The 21,079-nt window shown below is 45.7% G+C and overlaps 1 protein-coding gene across 1 annotated transcript in view; it reads left to right on the forward strand.

Moving 5' to 3' along the window:
- The window catches only part of LOC138297008 (calpain-13-like), a 511,734-nt gene that overhangs the window by 378,772 nt on the left and 111,883 nt on the right, over positions 1–21,079 (forward strand). The window contains exons 20-21 of the mRNA XM_069236526.1: positions 18,776–18,833; positions 19,908–19,978. Coding sequence (XP_069092627.1) covers positions 18,776–18,833; positions 19,908–19,978 — 129 coding nt within the window. The remainder of the gene's footprint in view (positions 1–18,775; positions 18,834–19,907; positions 19,979–21,079) is intronic.

Below are 21,079 nucleotides of genomic sequence, written 5' to 3' on the forward strand. Positions count from 1 at the left end.
TGTGTAACATGCAGGACGCTACAATGATCTGGCACGCTTTTGCTGGTCTGTACAGTAGGGCCCCTCCAGTAAGGTGCAGGCACCGGAATCGTGCTTTCAGCACTCCAAAGGTGCGTTTGATGACCCGTTGGTTCCTACCATGGGCCTTATTGAAACGGTTTTCTGCTACTGTAGTCGGATACCTGAGAGGTGTCAGTAGCCATGGCAGGTTGGGATAACCAGAGTCACCTGTGTCCACAGAGGTAATAGGCATATTGAGAACTGTAGGTAAATCGGGAAGGTTGTGTAGAGTGTTCAGAATACAGAGGCACACATATGACACATTACATACCGATGGGCCAGGCACGATCCCTTTGCAGTGGTGCCATCAGGTGTAGGATGCTGCTGTTCCGCAGAATGTAGGTATCATGCACTGAACCTGGGAACTGGGCAGTCGCTTGTGGGATGTAAAGGTCTGCGAGGCATATCATCTGAACATTGGTTAAGTAGAAGTTTTTACAGTTCTTAAACACCTGTTCACTCCTGCTGGGTGGTACCAGGGCAGTGTGGGTCCCATCAATAGCCCTGATCACATGTGGCACATGTGCTACAGCGTAGAAGGCTGCTTTCAGAGTGGGCAGATCGTCACGTTGGGGGAACATGATATAGCTGCCTATATGTTTGAGTAGGGCACATAGGACCTTCTTCAAGATGTAGCTGAACATGGGCTGGGACATTCGGGCAGCCCAGCCCACTGTAATTTGGAAGGACCCTGAGTCAAGGAAGTGGAGGACTGCCAACACCTGTACTGTGGGTGTGATGGCATTCGGTTGATGAATACCAGGCCGCAGATCCAGCTCCAACAGCCTCACAAGCTCTGTGATGGTCTGATGGTTTAGCAGATAGCACTGGATGACGTGCTGCTCTTCAAGGTGGCAAGATCGACCAGGGGCCTGTAGACAGGAGCATTCCTCACCATCATTCTTTCACCATACCTGGGAATAGGAGGGAGTAGCAATTATTATGTGCATAAAGGACTGAGTGGACGCAGTGGAGTTGTGCACAAGTCCCTGTAAAACATCCATGACGCACCTCATAAACCCCCTCTATACACATTGTAGAAGTAAAATGGCAGCCGCCTGTCCTGCATGCACAGGACGGATTGAAGTTAGTGCATCCCGCCGGCGTAAGATGTCATGGCGGTAGGCTGTCACAACCGCCGTGTAACTCCTTATTGGTTAACATGGTTGCCTATGGGAGACATGAGCCAATGGCAGTCACTGCTGGATGTGATGGTGATGTTCACGGCGGCCGTGACCACCATTTCATGTGTTCAGGTTCAGTTGACTCCTGGCACTCGTGCTCAGAAAAACCTCAGCTGCATTTGCTACTGTGTTCTGCCACTGGTAGCCAAGATGCCACGTGCAGTAGGGGATAGGGCCCCAGCTTTCTCACAGGGAGAACTAGAGAAGCTTGTGAAGGGTGTCCTACCCCTATATGCCCATTTGCATGAGGCACCAGGGCAGCAGGTGAGTCCACTATGATTGTACTGTCTCTGAGTGGTATGAATGTGGATGGGGGCCTTAGGACGAGGATGAGTGACTTGTGGAAGGACCTGGCTGAGGACTGTGAGGACAACTGGAATATTGAAATGTGCGCATGTTCAGGAGATGTGTTGTGTCCAATGCAGTCCCTAAGATGCCACACTACATGACTGTCTCTTTTTTTCTCAGTGTCATCCATGCAGGTGTGCGCCCATCAGAAGAAGGGGATTTGGTGTGCCATCGCCAAGCAAGTGTGGACCCTGGGGGTCCATGCCTGGCAGAGCACCCACTGGAGGAAGGGGTGGGAGGACCTGAGATACTGGGCGAGGAAGACAGCTGAGGCCCAGCTGGGGACGTCCTCCCAACGAGGGAGGGGTGCCCGTCGGACCCTGAACCCCCTTATGTCCCACATTTTGGCAGTGGCGTACCCTGAGGTGGATGGGCGCTTGAGGGCAGCACAGCTGTCACAAGGGGATGAGTTCACATTCGTACTTAAGTTATGTGGTGAGTGATAGGTGCAGCCTGTGAAGGCTGTGGAATGTGTGCTAGATAGCCACTGATAGCGCGTCCAGTCTTTATTAATTACTTGTACTTGGACACACCGGAGGTCGGTGAACCTTTTAACCGAGTTGGGTTCTCCTCATCCAAGAATAGTCGGATCACTCAAATCAATCATCAATAACCATTTATAATCAATAACTAATAATCAATTAATAATCAATCAACAATTTAGTAAAACAGAAAATCAGTAATTAGACACACCATGACCTTTCAGTCATGAATAACCACACCAGTTTATTAAAAGTTAATGAGCTTATTTCCCTATATTAACAAAGCTAGCACAATATAAGTAAGTCTCAAAATCAAATGATATATGTATACGAACATTACTAGCTGTCCATAGCGACGGAAGAAACGCAATCTACGCAATATCTGGATTATAATGCACTCGGTTATAGCAATGCAAATTACTAATATAAGTAACTGAATTTGACTAATTGCATACATCGGTCAGCATAACAAGATTTCAATTTAGCATGGTGCATCAGATGAATACTCGACTAGCCTCTAATTAGCATTGGCATGTGGGGCTTCATGCAAAACGAATTTAGTCAACACAAATTTAGAAAACTTCTAGCTTGGGCCCTATCAAAATAGGCAGTTGGTACCTAAGAAGGAAAACACAATGCATAATACAATTTTCCTTTCATATTTACCAAATACAATCAGCATTCAAGGAAAAGTCTTCGTCCTTCAGGTACCGGTTCGATCAGCATGGGGCAGATTTCAAAGGGGCAAAGTTAAAGCAAGTTTCCCTGCGGCAGCAAGGAGAATGGGGCAAAAGTTACTGCATGGACAAGATGGGGCAAAATTAAAGTTAAAGTCTCTAGGGTGAGAATTCTTAAAGTCTCTTTCTCTGCGACAGAGAAAAGGCATCAAAGTGTCATTTAAAATGGCGTCTTGAATATGGCTTCAAAATGTCATCGAAGAAAATGGCTGGCTTCTCTTTGTCCGGTGGGTTTAAGTAAGAAACGTTCCAAATTCTTCAGGGTCTTCCATTGGAGGGTTCATAGGGTGGCTTCCTTTTGACCAATGAATAGTGTCTTTCTCTTAGTACTCATTTATGCATAAGGTGTCCTTGGAGCCTTGGAACATAAGTAGCAACAAAGTTTGCCAATTATTTCTGTATCAGAGTCTTTATTCGTCTGCACCTGCAGAAACTTACCTTGCTTCAAAGGGGATGAAACTAGCCTAGCACGAAACCTTGAGATAAGTGTATTAGTAATTTCTACTGGAAAAATACAACCTTAAAGTAAAAATGTGTCTTTTTTAATACAAGTGAAAATCACACAGTTAAATTTGAGACCAAGCAACTAGGCCAAAGCCTCTGCCAAATTTAAGCTAAGCATAAAACAGTTTCAACAAGAAAATCATAAAATACATTTGCAATTATGACGGATTACTACATTTATCGATTCTTCATGATTAAATAAGCTCGTTTATAATAATGGCGAACTACCTCGTGGACACATTTTCCCACGTACATTATTTTTCTTTGCTAAGATTACACTACCTTATACAATTTGGTTTCATGATATATGAATATTTGTTAGTCTTTCTTTTTCTGCTTCATCACCACTGTCGGACTAGGCTTGGGACACATAGAGGCCAGATGTGCTACATCCATTTGTTAAAATGCTGTGCAGTATGTGAGTTGAGGATAACTTAACTGCTAAGTAGCATCAACGACATGGCAACTGTGTAGTAGATGAGCAGGGTATTTGACATGGACAGGGTTCCTGCTTCTGGATCTCACACACATTGTACTCCCAACTATCCAAGCAGTTTTGCTGGGGCCATATCCCTATATGTTGTCTGCTGGCATGTGGTGTATGTGTAGTCTGAGAAGTCTGAGGTTTCACATCACACAGCTATATGTGCATGGGTTATGTGGCTGTGCAAGTATGCCTTTAAACACCCGTAGAGTATTTAGTTTGGGTCTTGTGATCGTCAAGAGCCATGACCCAATGGGCTGGTTCAGCAATGTGTTAAGAGTATGGCTTTCATCCTGTGCAGGATTGAATGTGTGTCTGCATGAGTGAAACTCATGTGCATGGCTGAGGTGGCAAGCATGGGCTGTTGTTAGAGTGGCATGTGTGAGTGAAGACATGGCATGTAATGACATGGCATTATGGTATGTTGTAGTGACTTGCGTATGGCTGGTGTGCTGACATTGACCAATTGCTCCCTGTCCCTCTTTCTCCCACCCCGTCTCTCCCTGTAAAACTTCACACTTGTTTAGCGCACTACTCACCCGTTAGGGTCTCAAGGCGCTGTACACATGCCGCTGTGGAACCCCTCCTGGCTTTTCCCTGTGAGGCACCCACTCCTGGGCACCCCCAGGGTGAAGTCAGGCATCCAAGCGCTGTCAGGGCCGGTGTGGAGATTAAGCAAGCTATTGCCCAGAGTTACAGAGTGGGACCCATTAATTAGATTAGGCACGAGGCGAGAATTATCTGGTCCAAGTGAATTGAGCCCAAGACCTGCCGAGGCAGGAATTGAACCCTGGTCTCGGGCCAGATCTCTGCATCAGGGTCTGCCGCTCTAACCATTCTGCAGCTCTAACTGCCGCTCTAACTGTACCGCCCTCCCGCCCTGTCCTCCTCTGTCTTTGTGTGCATGAGCATCATCTAGTGAAGGAGAAGGGGCACCAGCGAGTGGGGAAGCTGCATCCCACGGGACCCAGGAGGCTGATACCAGTGGAGCCGAGGGGACAAGTGCGACAGAGGGCGAGTGGAGCACCATGGTGGAGACGGGAACATCTACACCATCATCAGTTTCTTCCTCCGATGGCGACTTCCTGGTGGTGGCGGACACTTCAGGCCCTATGCCTGCACCTTCCTTGTCTGCCACCATCCTTACCAGCACCGCCCTCCCTGTAACTCCCCACCCAGTTGCCTGTACACTCACACCCAGGAGGGTGGGCATCTCCTTCGTCGGAGGCACCTCTGCCCCTGTCCCAGTCAGCCCTGCTGCCCAAAATGAGGAGGCTATTGACCTCCTGAGGTCCATCTTTGTTGGTCAGACAACCATTGTGAAGGCCATCCGGGACTGGCATCCCAGATGCAACAGCCAAATGCGTTCCTGGAAGGGATTCAAAGTGCCCTGTCTGCCCTTCAGAGATCGTTTCAGGCTCTGGCCTCCTCATTGACAGCAGCCAGTGTTCCTTCTTCTTCCGTCTCCCCTCCAACTACCTGTTGACACTCCCACATCTCTCTCCCATTTCCCATCCAAAGCACACTTTCATTCCAGCATGCATCCCCTCCAACAGACCCAGAGCGCAAAGACAATCACATGCACCACAAACACCACCAATGCCATGCATACACCCACCATTCAGATACTCACACAGCATCCATTCCCTGCACTGACTCCCCCACCTCCTCCCCCCTCAGTCACATCGCCACTCACACATGCAGACATCACATCATCAGTCCCAGGTCCAACCACATGTGCCATCACTGCTACCGTCACCACAACAGCAGACCCCCCTTACAAGCATCCCATACACCCCATACTCCACAACAGTCAACACAACCACATGCAGCACATCCACCCTACCTGCCCACACCACCCCAACATTCACTCACACATCCTCCCATCTCCCTGTGTCTCCTCCACTCCTCCTCCCAGTACACCCATACGCCCACACTCATTCACCCAACACTCACCCGACACACACATATCATACACACACGAACCAGCACCCAAACCACATCCACGTACTCACCTGTCAACCATCCCCTCTCCCTCCACTCCCAAATGCCTTACCCATGACCTACCTGCTGCCCATAAAAAAAGATTCCTCCATGAGTTATCCCTCTTCCCGTCCCCTGGTCCAGTCCCTGTTCCCCCCAAATGCCCTGCTACCCTTGCCAGAACCCTATCTTCGACCTCCCTGTCCTCCTCTGCGATAAGCCATGCCCTGCAGACAGAAGTCTGCAGTGCTGACACAACGGGCACACCTGCCCCTCACACCTCCAGCCATGGTAGCACTCCATTTGGGCCCCCTGCTGTCATGGCCTCCACCGCCATCCCATCGAAGAAGGCAGGAAAGAGGGGCAAGGCTAAGGCGTTTCCCCGAAAGCAGGAGAGTAAGGAGGGGAAGCCTAAAAAGAAAAATAGGGACCCCCCATACAAACACTGATCACACACCCTGGCCACTCCCCCAACACTGAGGTGCCTGCACGCCCCACTGATGCCCCTGCCCTGTGGAGGTCTGCACACTGCAGTCAGGAGTCAAGTTGGGCACTCCTCATATGCCAAGTGTCCCCCAGGACGTTTAGACATTCATGCACTGGCCCTTGTGGCATTTTGTAAATAGTTGTTTTATTTACGTATTTTATATTTCATATTAAATTTATCTACAATGGCATAGTTGGTGTCGATGCTACACAGCTTGTCCTGACTTTCCTTGCGCATGTATGTGTGGTGACTGTGCATTTGTGCGTGTGTGCGTGTGTATGTGTACTAATGTCCTTCCCTCCATTGTCTGCTATGCTGGGATACTTACAGCTGGTGTCTATGTCGGCATCGCTGGTCCTGGATGTCACTGGCAAGCAGGAGCATTGGGAAGACTTGCAATTTGCGTGCCATTGTGCCTACAGACGTGCCTGTGTACCACAAGGTGGGTGCTTCCATATATGTTGTTCATTTCCGCCATGGTTTTCGTGGCGGTTAGACCGCCCCGGAAGTCTTGGCGGTGTGCAAGCTCATAATACTGTGGGTGGAAACTGGCTGCCGGCCTGATGAGGCTTTCCGCTAGCAACAGCGGTCTGTCCACAATGGCGGTCTGGACGGAAACTTTACTGTGTTCTGCAGGGTACCTTCACAGTACTTGTAATATGTTGGTCTATATCACCAGACCCGCTGCGGTGAGACTGCCATCTCCACTGCGGCAGTCCACTGACCGCCAAATTTGTAATGAGGGCCCAGGTATCAGCAGCAGGAAAACGATGACAAAACTAATCCAAAGAAGAAAGCAAGCACAATCAACAGGGCCCATAGAGAGTTCCATGGATGAATCAGATAGTTATTTTTAAGTCAATTGAATAGCATAAGTACTTTTGATACAGGTGCAGATGAAGATGCCGAAGAATTTGAAAAAGAATCATTGATGTTGCCAATATATCCAGAGGCAGTGCATGCAAAGACTGGAGCCGGCGTTTAAGAAACCGAACTGGCATATCTATCTTGTGGTAGTTGTAGTAAACAATTCCATCCATTTGAGTAGAATTTGAAAAAAACAACTCAATATTTTGGACATCTCATGTCGATGATGTAGAGACAGGAGCACTAATGAAAGTTAATTTTCCACCGTTTTCAAGCTCGGGGAAGTTTCATCACTGTTGGTTTAATTTTGAAGAGGCACATCCTGTTTTGCAGCGACAGCGGTTCGGGTCCTGCCTAGGAGTCCTCGTAGCCTACTGTGCAGGACTGGACACATGGTGTAACTTGACATTGTCAATTGATAAAAGTGGTTTTCTTAAGAACCAGGAAGCAGTGGTAAGATGACAGATCTGGTACTGTGTATTCCCACGACTGGAAACAGTGTTCGATATGCAGAGCCAAATTCCTTTTTATAGCAATCTTTTTGCGCACTAGATCCCCAGCTTTTGAAATCCAGCCAGTTGATGTTGTTGGTGAATCATATATTCCCAAAGTGGCAGCACATGCAGATGAGTTGTCATCATAGAGCGGTTGTAATTCCTGCAAGACAGTGACACGTTCATTTAGGTCAAAAGGTGTGTCTGCCCCACTGCATCAGGGCCATGATGATCTGGGACATACATAGGTATGCTGTATAGAACCTCATATGGTGTGAGCCCTCCCAAGGATCTTCTGGGCAGATTATTGAGTGCTCTCTGGACTCCAAACAGGTAGCTAAGCCAACAGTGAACTGAACCTAACACCCTTGCTGTTAAGGATTGCTTTAAGTCTTGCTTTTTCCGCTCCACCACTGCATTTCTCTCAGGATGATAGGACGACGAGAAATGCAGTTGGGCCCCCCATTGTAGCCGTGGTGTCCCTGAATGCCCTGGAGGCAAAAGCAGGGCCATGGTCTAAATGGAATACCGCAACTGCATGTGCCCGATAAAGACTTGCAGATCGGGCATCAGCTGATCATTGTGGTCATACCCATAGAAATCTGGAGCACAAATCAACAGTGACTAAAATGTATTTGCATGCACCTTCAGGTGTTATGGGACCGCAATGGTCCCGTTACACACATTGTAGAGGCTTGTTGGAAATTAGAAGGGGTGTCTGCGGTGGGCGTTTCATGGTGTACTCTCTAATTTGTTGATAGATGTCACAAAAAAGACATACTGTCTGGCCTGTTTGTATAGACCTGGCCACCAACAGCATTTTGCAGTAATTAAATTGTATCTGCCTCCCCAGCATGGGAAGAAGCAACTCCTGCATGCGCTGCTTTTATTAGATCTAATCTCTGATCTGGGGTTTGGATCTCACGATCACCCACCCCGGGTATTGTCACAAATTCAATATTTTGGGCACTTAGATGGTAGGAATATTTGACGGGTATGCCTTTGGTATGGGCTCGCTGTCAGCCACATCTTTCACAGCAGCCAGTGTTTCATTATCCAACCTCGTCCTAGAACGAGTAACCACAGCAACAGTAGCTGTGGAAACTGCTGATTTGGCTGACTCATCAGCCAGTGTATTTCCTACAATGTGTATTCTTACACGTTGATGTTCATTGTATGTACTACATGGCTATTTGGTAGTGTCTCTTTTAGATCTGCTACTTTCCCCCACAGACGCCTGTGTTTTATGGTGTTCTCTTTTGAATATTTGAACCTATTCTGTCTCCAAGAATGCAGGTATTCATTAAATGATTGGACACAATAGTATAAATCACACACAATAAGTGTTTGAAAGTTCAGGATCCGCATATTCCAGTGCCAATATTAGAGTCTTTAACTCTGCCAATTGTGCCTTGCAGTCCCCTCAGGACTGCGTGTATGTATTCTGAGGGTGCAACTTGCCATCGCTCATGCATCTGCATAGAGCTGCGCAAGCAGCAGAATACTCTTGTTTGGTGCATACTGCTGGTTGTGCTGAACCATCAGTATAAATGATCATTTGGTATTGATCAATAGGCAAAATGTTTGCTAGTACTGGGTATGGATCAAAAACATAATCAACATCAGTGGCCAATTCTTTTGCATCTGGAACGCTGGCTTTTTGAGATCCTCTAAGGCTTGTATTGGAGTCACAACCACAAAGTTTCCCCTCGGCGAGAGATCTCTCTTTTATGACAGACCAGCTATTACTCTGATGGCCAAGATTATTTTGTTGTCACATGTGTGTACGTGTTTTGCTTCAAGCATGTCCTGCTGCAAGGCTCTGAGAATACGTATGTGTTCAACTGTCCAGTATTTACCAGAAGTGTCTGGCCGTATCAAATCACAATGTGGTTTTTGCATTGTTCAGAATCTGGAATGTAAATTTGAAAAAGCCCAATAATGATTGAAGCTTTTTGATCGTGTTTGGTGGTTGTAATTGTGCACACTTTTCTAAAAAGTGAAGCACTAGACTCCTTCCTTCATCTGATAAAGGCAATCTATTTTCTTAACATTAAATTTGTAAAGGACAAAGCCGCAGGGTCAATGTTGTGTAGTGTGAATGTTACATGTGCTGAGGACAGTTGAGGACTGTTCTTATACCCTTGTGGGAGTCAACAAAATTTCCTTGTGAGTCTAATGTGCTGAAGGCCGTCAAATCCCTGCTTTCAGGTGCTATAATTTGGCAGAAAAAAAATGTTGGAACTATCCAAGGTTGTTTTGTTTTGTTTCTGCAGGAAGTTGTTAATAAGTGCTGTGCTATGTGCATTTTGTATAGAAAATGTGAGTGTGTGACAATTTAAGTGTCTGTAATCTAAGACTATTGTATGTGATTGGTGCGGCTTAGCTACGGGGAACAGAGGGTTGTTCATTGGTGATACGCAGTGTTCTGTAATGACCTGGTACTCAGTTTGTGAGAGTATTTCTCTCAGTGATGCTTAAGCTTCATGTTTAATGTGGTATTGTGGTAGTGGTGTAGATCTTATCAGCATTATGTGGTGGGGGAATCTCTATCCCATCCTACATGGTTGTGATACAGTGCCAAGGTTTGTGCCAATGCCTAATCGACTGCTTAAGCCCATTTTAATTTTTTAGGAACAAGGACCGAGAAAGAGGGCTCAATTATATCTTCCCCTATTGGGAGATCGCAGACAAAATCTAGTGGGCAATCCCTTCTGCCAATAAAATGCCATAACATCTCCGCAAAGGGCAGCAGAAGAAGAGATATGTGGAAAAATGGTGTGTGCGTCGATTTCTCCCCAGCACACACAGACTTGCATCGTTATTTTTCACGCGGGGAAGTCGGGCGTCGCTTTCCGGCACGCGGACAGTCTCTTTCTGTGGGTTGCGGGATTACCAGATGTCCCGGGGTCTGTGCGTGGATTCTCCTGCTTGTTTTCCGGCTGCGCGTCGTTCCCCGGGGCTGTGCATCGAAGTTTCGCTCTCACGGCAGGCATTGCGTTGGTTTCGCCTCTGGAAGTCGGGCGGAGTTGTCCTTGCGAGGCCATGCGTCGAAGTTCCGGTCGTCCCGAAGGCGGCGCGTCGATCAGCGTCGGTGTGCGGTGTTTTTCTCGCCGCGGAGCAAACTGTGCGTCGAAATTTTCAGCGCACGAAGAGTCCAAATGAAAAAGAGAAGTGTTTTTGGTCCTGAGACTTCAGAGAACAGGAGGCAAGCTCTATCCAAGCCCTTGGAGAGCACTTTTGCAGCCAGACAAGAGTTCAGCAAGGCAGTAGGCCAACAGCAAGGCAGCAGGCCAACAGCAAGGCAGCAGTCCTTTGTAGAAAGCAGTCAGGTGAGTTCTTTGAGCAGCCAGGCAGTTCTTCTTAGCAGGATGCAGCTCCTGGTTCAGGTTTCTTCTCCAGCAAGTGTCTGATGAGGTAGGGCAGAGGCCCTGTTTTATACCCAAATGTGCCTTTGAAGTGGGGGAGACTTCAAAGAGTGGCTAAGAAGTGCACCAGGTCCCCTTTCAGTTCAATCCTGTCTGCCGGGGTCCCAGTAGGGGGTGTGGCAGTCCTTTGTGTGAGAGCAGGCCCTCCACCCTCCCAGCCCAGGAAGACCCATTCAAAATGCAGATGTATGCAAGTGAGGCTGAGTACCCTGTGTTTGGGGTGTGTCTGAGTGAATGCACAAGGAGCTGTCAACTAAGCCCAGCCAGACGTGGATTGTAAGGCACAGAAAGATTTAAGTGCAAAGAAATGCGCACTTTCTAAAAGTGGCATTTCTAGAATAGCAATATTAAATCCAACTTCACCAGTCAGCAGGATTTGGTATTACCATTCTGGCCATACTAAATATGACCTGCCTACTCCTTTCAGATCAGCAGCTACCACTTCAATACTGTATGAGGGCAGCCCCAATGTTAGCCTATGAAGGGAGCAGGCCTCACAGTAGTGTAAAAACAAATTTAGGGGTTTTACACTACCAGGACATGTAAACTACACAGGTACATGTCCTACCTTTCACCCACACAGCACCCTGCTCTAGGGGCTACCTAGGGCACACATTAGGTGACTTATGTGTGGAGAAAGGGGAGGTTTAGGCTTGGCAAGTACTTTTAAATGCCAAGTCAAGGTGACAGTGAAACTGCACACACAGGCCTTCCAATGTATGTCAGGCCTGAGATAAGGTAAAGGGGCTGCGTAAGTGGGTGGCACAACCAGTGCTGCAGGCCCACTAGTAGCATTTAATCTACAGGCCCTAGGCACCTATAGTGCACATTACTAGGGACTTATAGGTAAATTAAATAGTCCAATCAGGTATGATCCAAGGTTATCATGTTTAAAGGGAGAGAGCATAAGCACTTTAGCACTGATTAGCAGTTGTTAAGTGCGCAGAGTCTAAAAGCCAGCAAAAATGAGGTCAGAAAAAGAGAAGGAGGAAGGCAAAAAGTCTGGGGATAACTCTGCAGAAGGGCCATTTCCAACAGTACGTATGGCCTGTAATGTGCGGGTGCATTTGCTAGAGTGTAATGGTGAAATGTATGTGTGTCCCCATCTGCTGCTGGAAAAGTGATACAAGAATAAAGAATTTCAGTTCTATAAGCAGCATGAGCCTCAACAACAAATGTAACCTCTCACCTATGTGAGGCCATTATTTCTTAAGTGTGTTGTGAGGGGGGGAGTCTCATATTTGCTGCACTTACGACCCTGTTTTGGGCTGCCATTGTTTACAATGGTATTTATTTGTTAAAAGAAAGAAACAACAATTGGGGAATCCTTTTAATATTTCAAGTTTAACCAATCTGCAGAGTCAAATAGGTACTAACTATAAAGCTGAAGAGGATATTCTTTAATGCCACAGACGTCTTCGTATAAGGTAGCTAGGGTGCCTTTGCATGAAATGAGACCGAGATACTTGGGAGATGCATAAAACCAGTGCCTGACCAATGTTGGTGTCGCCATGTTGTGGAGTCTCGCTGTGGTAAAAAGACTGCTGGATTTTTGGGCAGCAGCACCACCGATTATGAGGGAGTCTTTTCTCACAGATTGTGACAACTGTCGACCTAACCCTACTGGCTAGCTAGAAGTACCTCACCAATACCAAGAGATGGAAGTGATTTGTGGCAGATTGTCGCATGACAATCAGACTTCTCAGGGAAGTCGTGGTGAAACAGATTACACCCCTTTCTCTCAGATATACAAGTTTCATACAATGAAAGATGAACAGAAGCAGGTTCTTGGTTCAAAATATGTTTTATTGAAGCAACTGCATTCTACGTAAAAAGGTATAATTTGCGAATATGAGGATGATGAAACACAAGACTATTGCAAGGACCACAAGAAAAGTGAAACACAGGAAGAGCTGACGTTATTTGTCATAATAGTGTCCTAACATCCCTTCCTACACTACTAAGTTTCTACATGAGAGTTATAGCAGTGTTAGCCATAATCCACCCACCTGGTCCTGGGAAGGAAGCCCAATCCCCATACCTGTGTAAAGGTAATGAAGAGGTTTGTTAGCCGCCTGGCAGTCCTTCCGCGTAGATGAAAGAGGCAGCATAAGGTTTCAGCAGAAACTTCAAACAACATGCAGCGTGAGATGGAAAGCTGCCTGGAATTTCCCCTCTCCCTTATTTTCACGCAGCCTGTTGTATTATAACAAAACATGGTGGTGTTCTAAGAACTGTCCAAACATGATAATACACCTTGTCTGTTATAGGTAGACATTGCACTGTCTGGACAGGCAATACCCAGTAAACTATTGTTTATAGCCTTGGTGTGAGTACAGGATGAGATGTTGTGCAGAGGAATGAAAAACAATTATGCATGGAAGAGCAACTGATATAAAATAATAAAACATTGGCACTAAAATGAAGCCTTTTCTAAAATAATATGAGGAATACAATTGCAAGTAACTAGGTGACAGGGCATAGGCCTCAGACCCAGGCTTAAATAAATGTGCTGACATAAGACACTAAAGGAACCTCATGACACCCCCACTGACAACAGGATCACCATGTGGAACCAGCTCACCACACACAATATTATGCATTCCGCCCACTCCAGATCTCCAACGGATCCCTGACCACATCACATGTTCAACCTTGGCAACAGCACCATGAGCAGCAAGTTAACAGACATCTTCAACACGTCAATCACCTCAGCCACCCTCCCGGATGACTGGAAACACACCAAGATCAAATCTGTCCTCAAGAAACCTTCCACAGACCCCAATAAACTCAAACATTTCCGACTGATCTCCCTGCTCACGTTTCGTGCCAAAGGCCTTGAAAAGGCCATCAACCAACAGCTCATGGAATACCTTGAGAACACTGACCTTCTGGATGCATCCCAGTCCAGATACCACTCCAACCACAGCAAAAAAAGCACCCTGATTGCTGCCACGGACAACATTAGGACCTTCCTGGACAGAGGAGACTCGTCCACCCTGATCCTCCTCGATCTCTCAGCGGCCTTCAACACTGTCTCCCACCACACCCTGATCAAGGGGCTCCATTCGATCAGCACCCAAGACAACGCCCTGGAATGGATAACATCTTCCCTCTCTGGAAGAACTCATAGAGTCCACCTCCCTCCCTTCACCTCAGAGCCCAAGAACATCATCTGTGACTTCCCTCAGGGCTTATCTCTCAGCCCTGCCCTTTTCAACATCTACATGCCCCCCTGGCCAACATCATCAGAAACCATGGACTGAACATTATCTCCTATGGGGGCGACACTGAGCTCATCCTCTCACTTTCTGAAGACCCCTCCACCACAAATGCCAACTTCCACCTCTGCATAACCAGCATCACCAACTAGATGCAAGGCAACTGCCTCAGACTCAACACAGGCAAGACACAAGTTCTGATCTTTCGGAACACCGCCTCGCTGTGGGGCGACTCCTGGTGGCCTTGCGACCTGGGATCCCTCTTACCCCCATGAACCAATCCCAGAGCCTCTGCATCGTCCTGGACAGCAAAATTACCATAAAGAACCAGATCAATGCAGTCTCCTCTGCCTGCTTTCACACCCTCTGCATGCTTCGTAAGATTTTAAAATGGCTCTCTGTATCCACCAGACAAAACGTCACTCAAGCCCTCACCACCAGTTGCCTGGACTGTGGCAACGCTCTTTACGCAGAATCAAATCATATCTCCTGAAGAGACTTCAGATCGTCCAGAAATCAGCGGCCAGAATCATCCTCGACCTCCACAGATGGATCCACATCACCACCCACCTGAAGAAATTCCACTGGCTCCCCATATACAAGAGATGCCAATTCAAAATTCTGACACATGCATGCAGAGCCCTTCACAACCAAGTACCCGTGTACATCAACCAAAGCCTGAGCTTCCACAGACACTTCATCTCTCTCTCTCATTCACACCCCTCGCATTGGCAGCAACAACAGTGGAGTTTGTTCCTTCTCCAACCTCACCTTATAATCCTAGAACAGCCTCCCCATCCACCTGAGGACCTCTCCCTTCCTCCAGGAAATTCAGAAGGGGATTCAAGGCCTGGCTCTTTAGCTGAAGCCCCCGAGCATCCTGGACCTAGCGCCTGGATACCCTCATGGGTGATTAGTGCGCTTTATGAATCCCGAATGATTGACTGATTGATTAATACTTTACCACTTGTAACCAGTTTCAAAATGATTATGCTTCCTCCCTTAAAGATGGTAAAATTGGCATACACACAACTAGCACATTTAATTAACTTGTAAATCCCTAGTGAAGTGATGCTACATGTATCCAGGACCTGTAAATTAAAAGCGACTGACTGCGGCAGTTATTGTGCCATCCATTTAAGTAGCTTTTTAAACATGTCTCATGCCTGCATTGCAGCCTGTGGGTACAGTTTAAAACTGCCATTTTGACCTGGCAAAATATACCTCTTGCGAGGACTAAACCTTCCTTTTTATATATATATGTATATATATATATATATAAGTAACCCCTATCAATCAATCAATCAATCAGGCACTTGTTTAGCACAGCTTATCACCCGCGGGGTCTCAAGGCACTGTTGTTGGCGTGCTGCTCACTCGAAGAGCCAGGTCTTGAGATCCTTCCTGAACTGCTTCAGCGAGGTGGCCTGTCTGAGGTTGAGTCGGAGCGTGTTCCATTTCTGGGCTGGGAGGTAAGAGAAGGATCTGCCTCCAGCTCTGCTCTTCCTGATTCTGGGGATGGTGGCAAGGGTGAGTTGGGAGGATCAGAGCTGCCTGGTGAGGGTGTAGAAGGTCAGGTGGTGGTTGAGGTAGGCTGGTCCGATGTTGTGCAGTGCCTTGTAGGTGTGTGTCAGTAGCTTGTAAGTGATGCGTTTGTCGATCGGGAGTCAGTTCAGGTCACTGAGGTCTGCAGACATGTGGCTGTAGCGGGGGATGTCCAGGATGAGTCTGGCTGCTGCATTCTGGATTCTCTGTAGCCTTGTTTGAAGCTTCTTGATGATGCAGGCCTAGAGTGTGTTGCCATAGTCCAGTTTTCTGCTATCAAGCGAGTGGTGATCGCCCTTCTTGTCTCAGTGGGGATCCACTTGAGTATCTTCCAAAGGAAGCATGACGATGAGACGTCGTTGACTTGACCGTTCATGTTAAGTGTTGAGTCCAGGATGGTGCCCAGGTTGCATGCGTGTTATTACATTTAATAGGTGAAACCTTTCAATTAGGAGCAGGTAGGTAGGAATGTTGTGTTTGGTGTCTAAATAATTGTAATTTAAAACCTTCTTTAATGAAAAAATTTGATTTTAAGTCACACTTTTAGAAAGTTGGTATTTTCTTGGCCCAACAATTTGGTGCCGGCAGCCTCTATCCTGGGTCACATGACTAGGTGTACTGACATCTGGACTTTGAGTATTCCACTCAGGCAGTGAGACAATGGGGAGATTGGTGTTTCAGGATCACGCAGAGGAGCTGACATCTACCACACTTAGACATCACAAAGACACCTCAGCACACTCATAAAGGGTTTCACGCTAGTCTTTTATGCCCAGGGGAGGGGGAAGGTAATTCTAGGCACCTCTACGGGGGCAGGGGGCTAGAAGCTTCTCTCATTTCAAGGTGGGCAACAGGTATTAATAATGGACCCTGAGACCCAAGTCTTCAGATCACTTCTGGAACTGTGGTCTCCCAAGAAGAAGGACTGCCCTGCCGAACCTGATTACTGATTATGGACTGCCCTGTTGAATCCAGCCTGCTTGTGTGCATCCAAGACTCCAAGGAATACCAAGAGTCAGTCAGTTGGCCTCCTGTTCAAGCCACATGGACATACAGGCTTCTTCAAAGTCAACGCATCTCCATGCATCTTGATGGAGCGCAACGCAGCCTGTCTTCAACTCCGCTCCTGTTTGACGCAGCTCTCCTTGAGTATTTTAACTGAAGTCCTCTGTAGCCCCAGCAGCTTCTTCAGCATTGATGACGCCTGATGCCAGCAGCAGTAACAGCTGAAACTGGGCTGGACTGAATCCTGGTCCCTAAGTTATGTCAATGAGGTCCTGGGAGCCCTAGAAGTGATCCTGAGAAGCTTCTTCAGAAACCCTGAAAAGTTGGGATTCAGAACATTTCTGGACTTCCAAGACCTCTGAAGCATTAGCTGAACTTCCCAACAAAAGTGTCTGATTTCTATGGGATGTCATTGGGCAAAGCTTCATGCTTGCCCCACTAGAGGATTTTGAGCTCTGTAAAAAAGGGCTAAGGGCCTTATTTATGAAGTAGTTGTGTCACTTTCGTGCCATGCAACAAGGTGCAAGCACGATGTAACGACTAAATGTGATTTAACAAGCCATGCAAGGCCACTTTACGTGTCCCTGAGTGGCTTGATAAATCCAGAGTAACACACCACAGCACAAGTCACTGCATTAAGTTACTCTGCCCCAGAAAGGCGTTCAATGGTTAGTGTGTCGGTGTTCCCACACAACACGCATGGATTTTGACGCATTCCCATATTTACCGTAAGTGTTGTTTTCTCCTCTTTCTATGTGTGCTGCATTCTGCACAACACAATCCTGCTTAGAACACAGGAACCCTTGCAGCATGGTGCAAGGGTGCTTGGGTTGGCAGCTAGGCAGCATATTGTGCACCAGTTCTGGTTAAAGGCAGGAATGCTCCTTATTAGTTTAAATATAGCACCTTCCTGCCCTTTACCTATAATGAAGCGCAGTGCTGCATGGTGACTGGCAGCACTGTGCTGCAGGATTTCAACATAAATATGCCCCTCAGTCCAAACTTAGAAATCTTGACCTGCTGAAGGCACAAAAAGTATCCAAACTAAAGGAGATCTTTGTCAGCTGGAAAATTTTAATTTCTTCTGCACAGTGATTTAACCACCAAAACAAATGACTTTGGCTGACCCTTGACACCAGATTCTGGCTTTGCGAGGACTTGGGGTGTCTGCAATTCTGTCCCCCTGGAGTATTTCAACTTACATTTCAGAGACTAAAGGCCTGATCTAGATATTGGTGGATGAGTTACTCCATCACAACGGTGATGGATATCCTGCCCACCAATATCTAAATCAAGATATTGGCAGAATGGATATCCATCACTGTTGTGATGGAGTAACTCATTCGCCTATATCCAAATCAAGTCATAAGTCAGAAGGTACAATATCTGACTGTGAGAAACTGGCATGGTGTATTCAACCCAAGGTCCATTGGGCTGTGAGCGCCTCACGGGTGAGTAGTTGCACTTTACAAATACTGATTGATTGTAGTCAGCCTGAAATTACCCTTGGGTTCCCGTCAACTGTATACAGAGACTACTGATAGGTGCTTTACTTTTTCTCTAAGCGTTTTGCTTTAAATTTGTTTGAAAACATATTTTCGATTCCCCTAATGGGTTTTTTGTAATTTTGGTGTCATTTTACTTATCAAAGTAATCTCCATTTTTTGAAACCACAGGTGGGATTTTTATTTTGTTGTGTTTTGACTTCTTAACTGGTTTGTGACTGCTAAATATTTTACATATTTTCCTACATTAAACAGGGTTTATCCCAGGTTTAAGATACTGAAACTGTGTTTTACCTAAGATTTGTGGGCTTATTCCATGTGGTGGACACCCATCCACACCAATTAACAGTCCACATACTTATAGTGTTTATTTTAACTTTGCTCAACATTGAAATCAGAGACTCAAGTAAATATTTATTCTTGCTTTCCTTTTTTCAACAGTCCTTAAGAGTAAATGCATGGCAATTACAAAGAATCCTTAATGACAAAATCATCAAGGGTAAGACTGATTTTACTAAATCTTATTCTAAGTGTCTTGGTTTGGGTGTCATATGTGGGCTGGTTCACAAACTAAATAAAATCCCTGCTTTCTACTTCAACTTTCCTGGAATTCTCATGGAATTCCAATATTAATGCCGAAAAGCTGTACTGTCACAACTTCGCAGGAGTAATCAAATGATGATTTGGAACAGTATTAAATGTATATTTTGGAAAAGGTCAAATGTAATGCCTAAGAAGCTTTTTATTTGCTAATTTGCATTGTTTCTTCTTGGGGCAAACTGCTTTCCTGTGTAAAAATCATTAGCACTACATATCTAACAGTTTTTATTGTGGTCCCTCCCTTTTACACTGTGAAAATTAATTTACTCTGTCCTTAAGTGGACAGAATGCTGAGTATTTCATGGTGGAAATGAACTATCAAAATGTTATAGAATACCCACAAAATTAACTGATTGTGGGTATTCAGCACATTTTACAGATGTCTGCAATGAGTTGTATGTCAGAATATCATGCACAAAAATGTCTAGCTACCAATATTTAATTGACAAAACTTCAACTACCAAAAAATCTTGATGGCAATTTCATATAGAAAAGTATAGATTTACTATACTTAACTCTGCAGCTACATACTCTGAAGACAGAAATAAAGTTAAGATAGAAATATGTGGAGTTAAGTTTAGTAATTTGGTAGTCATGCAATGATACTATGATAGCACAACATTTATGAATCGATATTCTGGATGTGTGTCTCCGCAATGTAGAAAGCCTATAACCAACACTTGTATGTTACATCAGTAGTATTTTTCCTCTGCCCCATTCGTTAGACGCACATCAAGATTGCCTACCACTAGGTATCAAGTTTGAGTCTTCAATTTGTAGTTACTAGCCTCCCTGACCCCCTTGCAGACTGGGGATCAATGGTTGCCCAGCAATTGTAACTTAACAGTAAGTGTTCATAGTGCTTTGATGCCTCAGAATATAATTTGTGTCTTATGTGACAAACAGAAAACTGAATGTATGGATTTTCTAGAGGAAAGTGAACAGTGCTTAACATCTACTTTTTGTGCTACAGATGATCCTGCTTCTCTCAGAGGAGGAGGATTCAGCCTGGATGCAAGCAGGGGAATTCTAGCAGTAATAGATGTATCCTTCAATACAAAGTTTATGCAGTAAATATCTTTTGCCTTTTCACAGGTTTTCTTTAATAATGGAACAAGATTTTAAACAAATTCAGCGTAATGAAATGTGAATGCTTCTTTCCTGGTTTTGCATCGTTTCAAAAAGGTAGCTTGGAAAGTTCTACGTTTTAGTTTTTTTTCAATAATTTACTTTTTTCTTCAGTTAGTGTCATAAATAACATGCCCCCTATGGAAAATAACTATTTGACAGTAGACCTCAAGTAGCATCATCATGTTGGAGGCTGGATATTGGTGGGGGAAAGTAAACACCTACCACCAGCAATACACCCCCAACACAGGGTTGTTTCCAGTAAAGGTCCCACAAAATAGACCCTGGCTCAACCGCTGGTAGCTTGGCAATGAGCAGTCAGACTTAACTCAGGAGACAGGTATGTAATCATTTAAAAACACCAATACAGTAAGTACGTTAGATACAACACACAATAAAAATCCCACATCCATGTATAAAAATAGTAAATATTTTTATCTTTAAAATTACACCAAAATGGCAGCAATTCAATATAGGGAACCAGTGATATGAATTTTTAAAGATTAAAAATATATAAAATAAAACTAGTTCTTAGAAGCAAATAGCGCTCAAAAGGAAGGTTGCACTGGACCAGGACACAGTTAAGAGTTCCAGCCTTCCACAATGTAACACTTTTACATTTACTTCCAGAAGTGTTTCTTGATGCAAGAAAGTGATCCACAACCCCAATCCAAGGTTCCAGAATCTCTGAGTTGCTCCTTTTGACGTTGAAACTACAATTACCACATGGCCAAATCCTTGCAAGTCCACTGGATGCACTCCAGACTGGGGACTTTTGTGGAAGTTGGTGCAGGGAAGCTCTTTCAACCTGTTGCTTCAGGGAGTCCACTCCTGAGTCATTTTGGAAGCAAGGCTAAGTCCTCTGGGCTGTGGTTCCAGTGTGCACCTGGCAGAGGCCTCAAGTGTGCAGGCCTCTGGGTTGCAAACCAGAGTTTCAGCAGGGCAGTCCTTCTTCTTCTTGTGGTTTCAGGCAGCAGATCTGAATTTTAATGCAGATCACCCACTTGTATTCAATCA

This window comes from Pleurodeles waltl, chromosome 5 (assembly GCF_031143425.1).
Source record: "Pleurodeles waltl isolate 20211129_DDA chromosome 5, aPleWal1.hap1.20221129, whole genome shotgun sequence".
In the NCBI taxonomy this organism is placed as follows: domain Eukaryota; kingdom Metazoa; phylum Chordata; class Amphibia; order Caudata; family Salamandridae; genus Pleurodeles; species Pleurodeles waltl.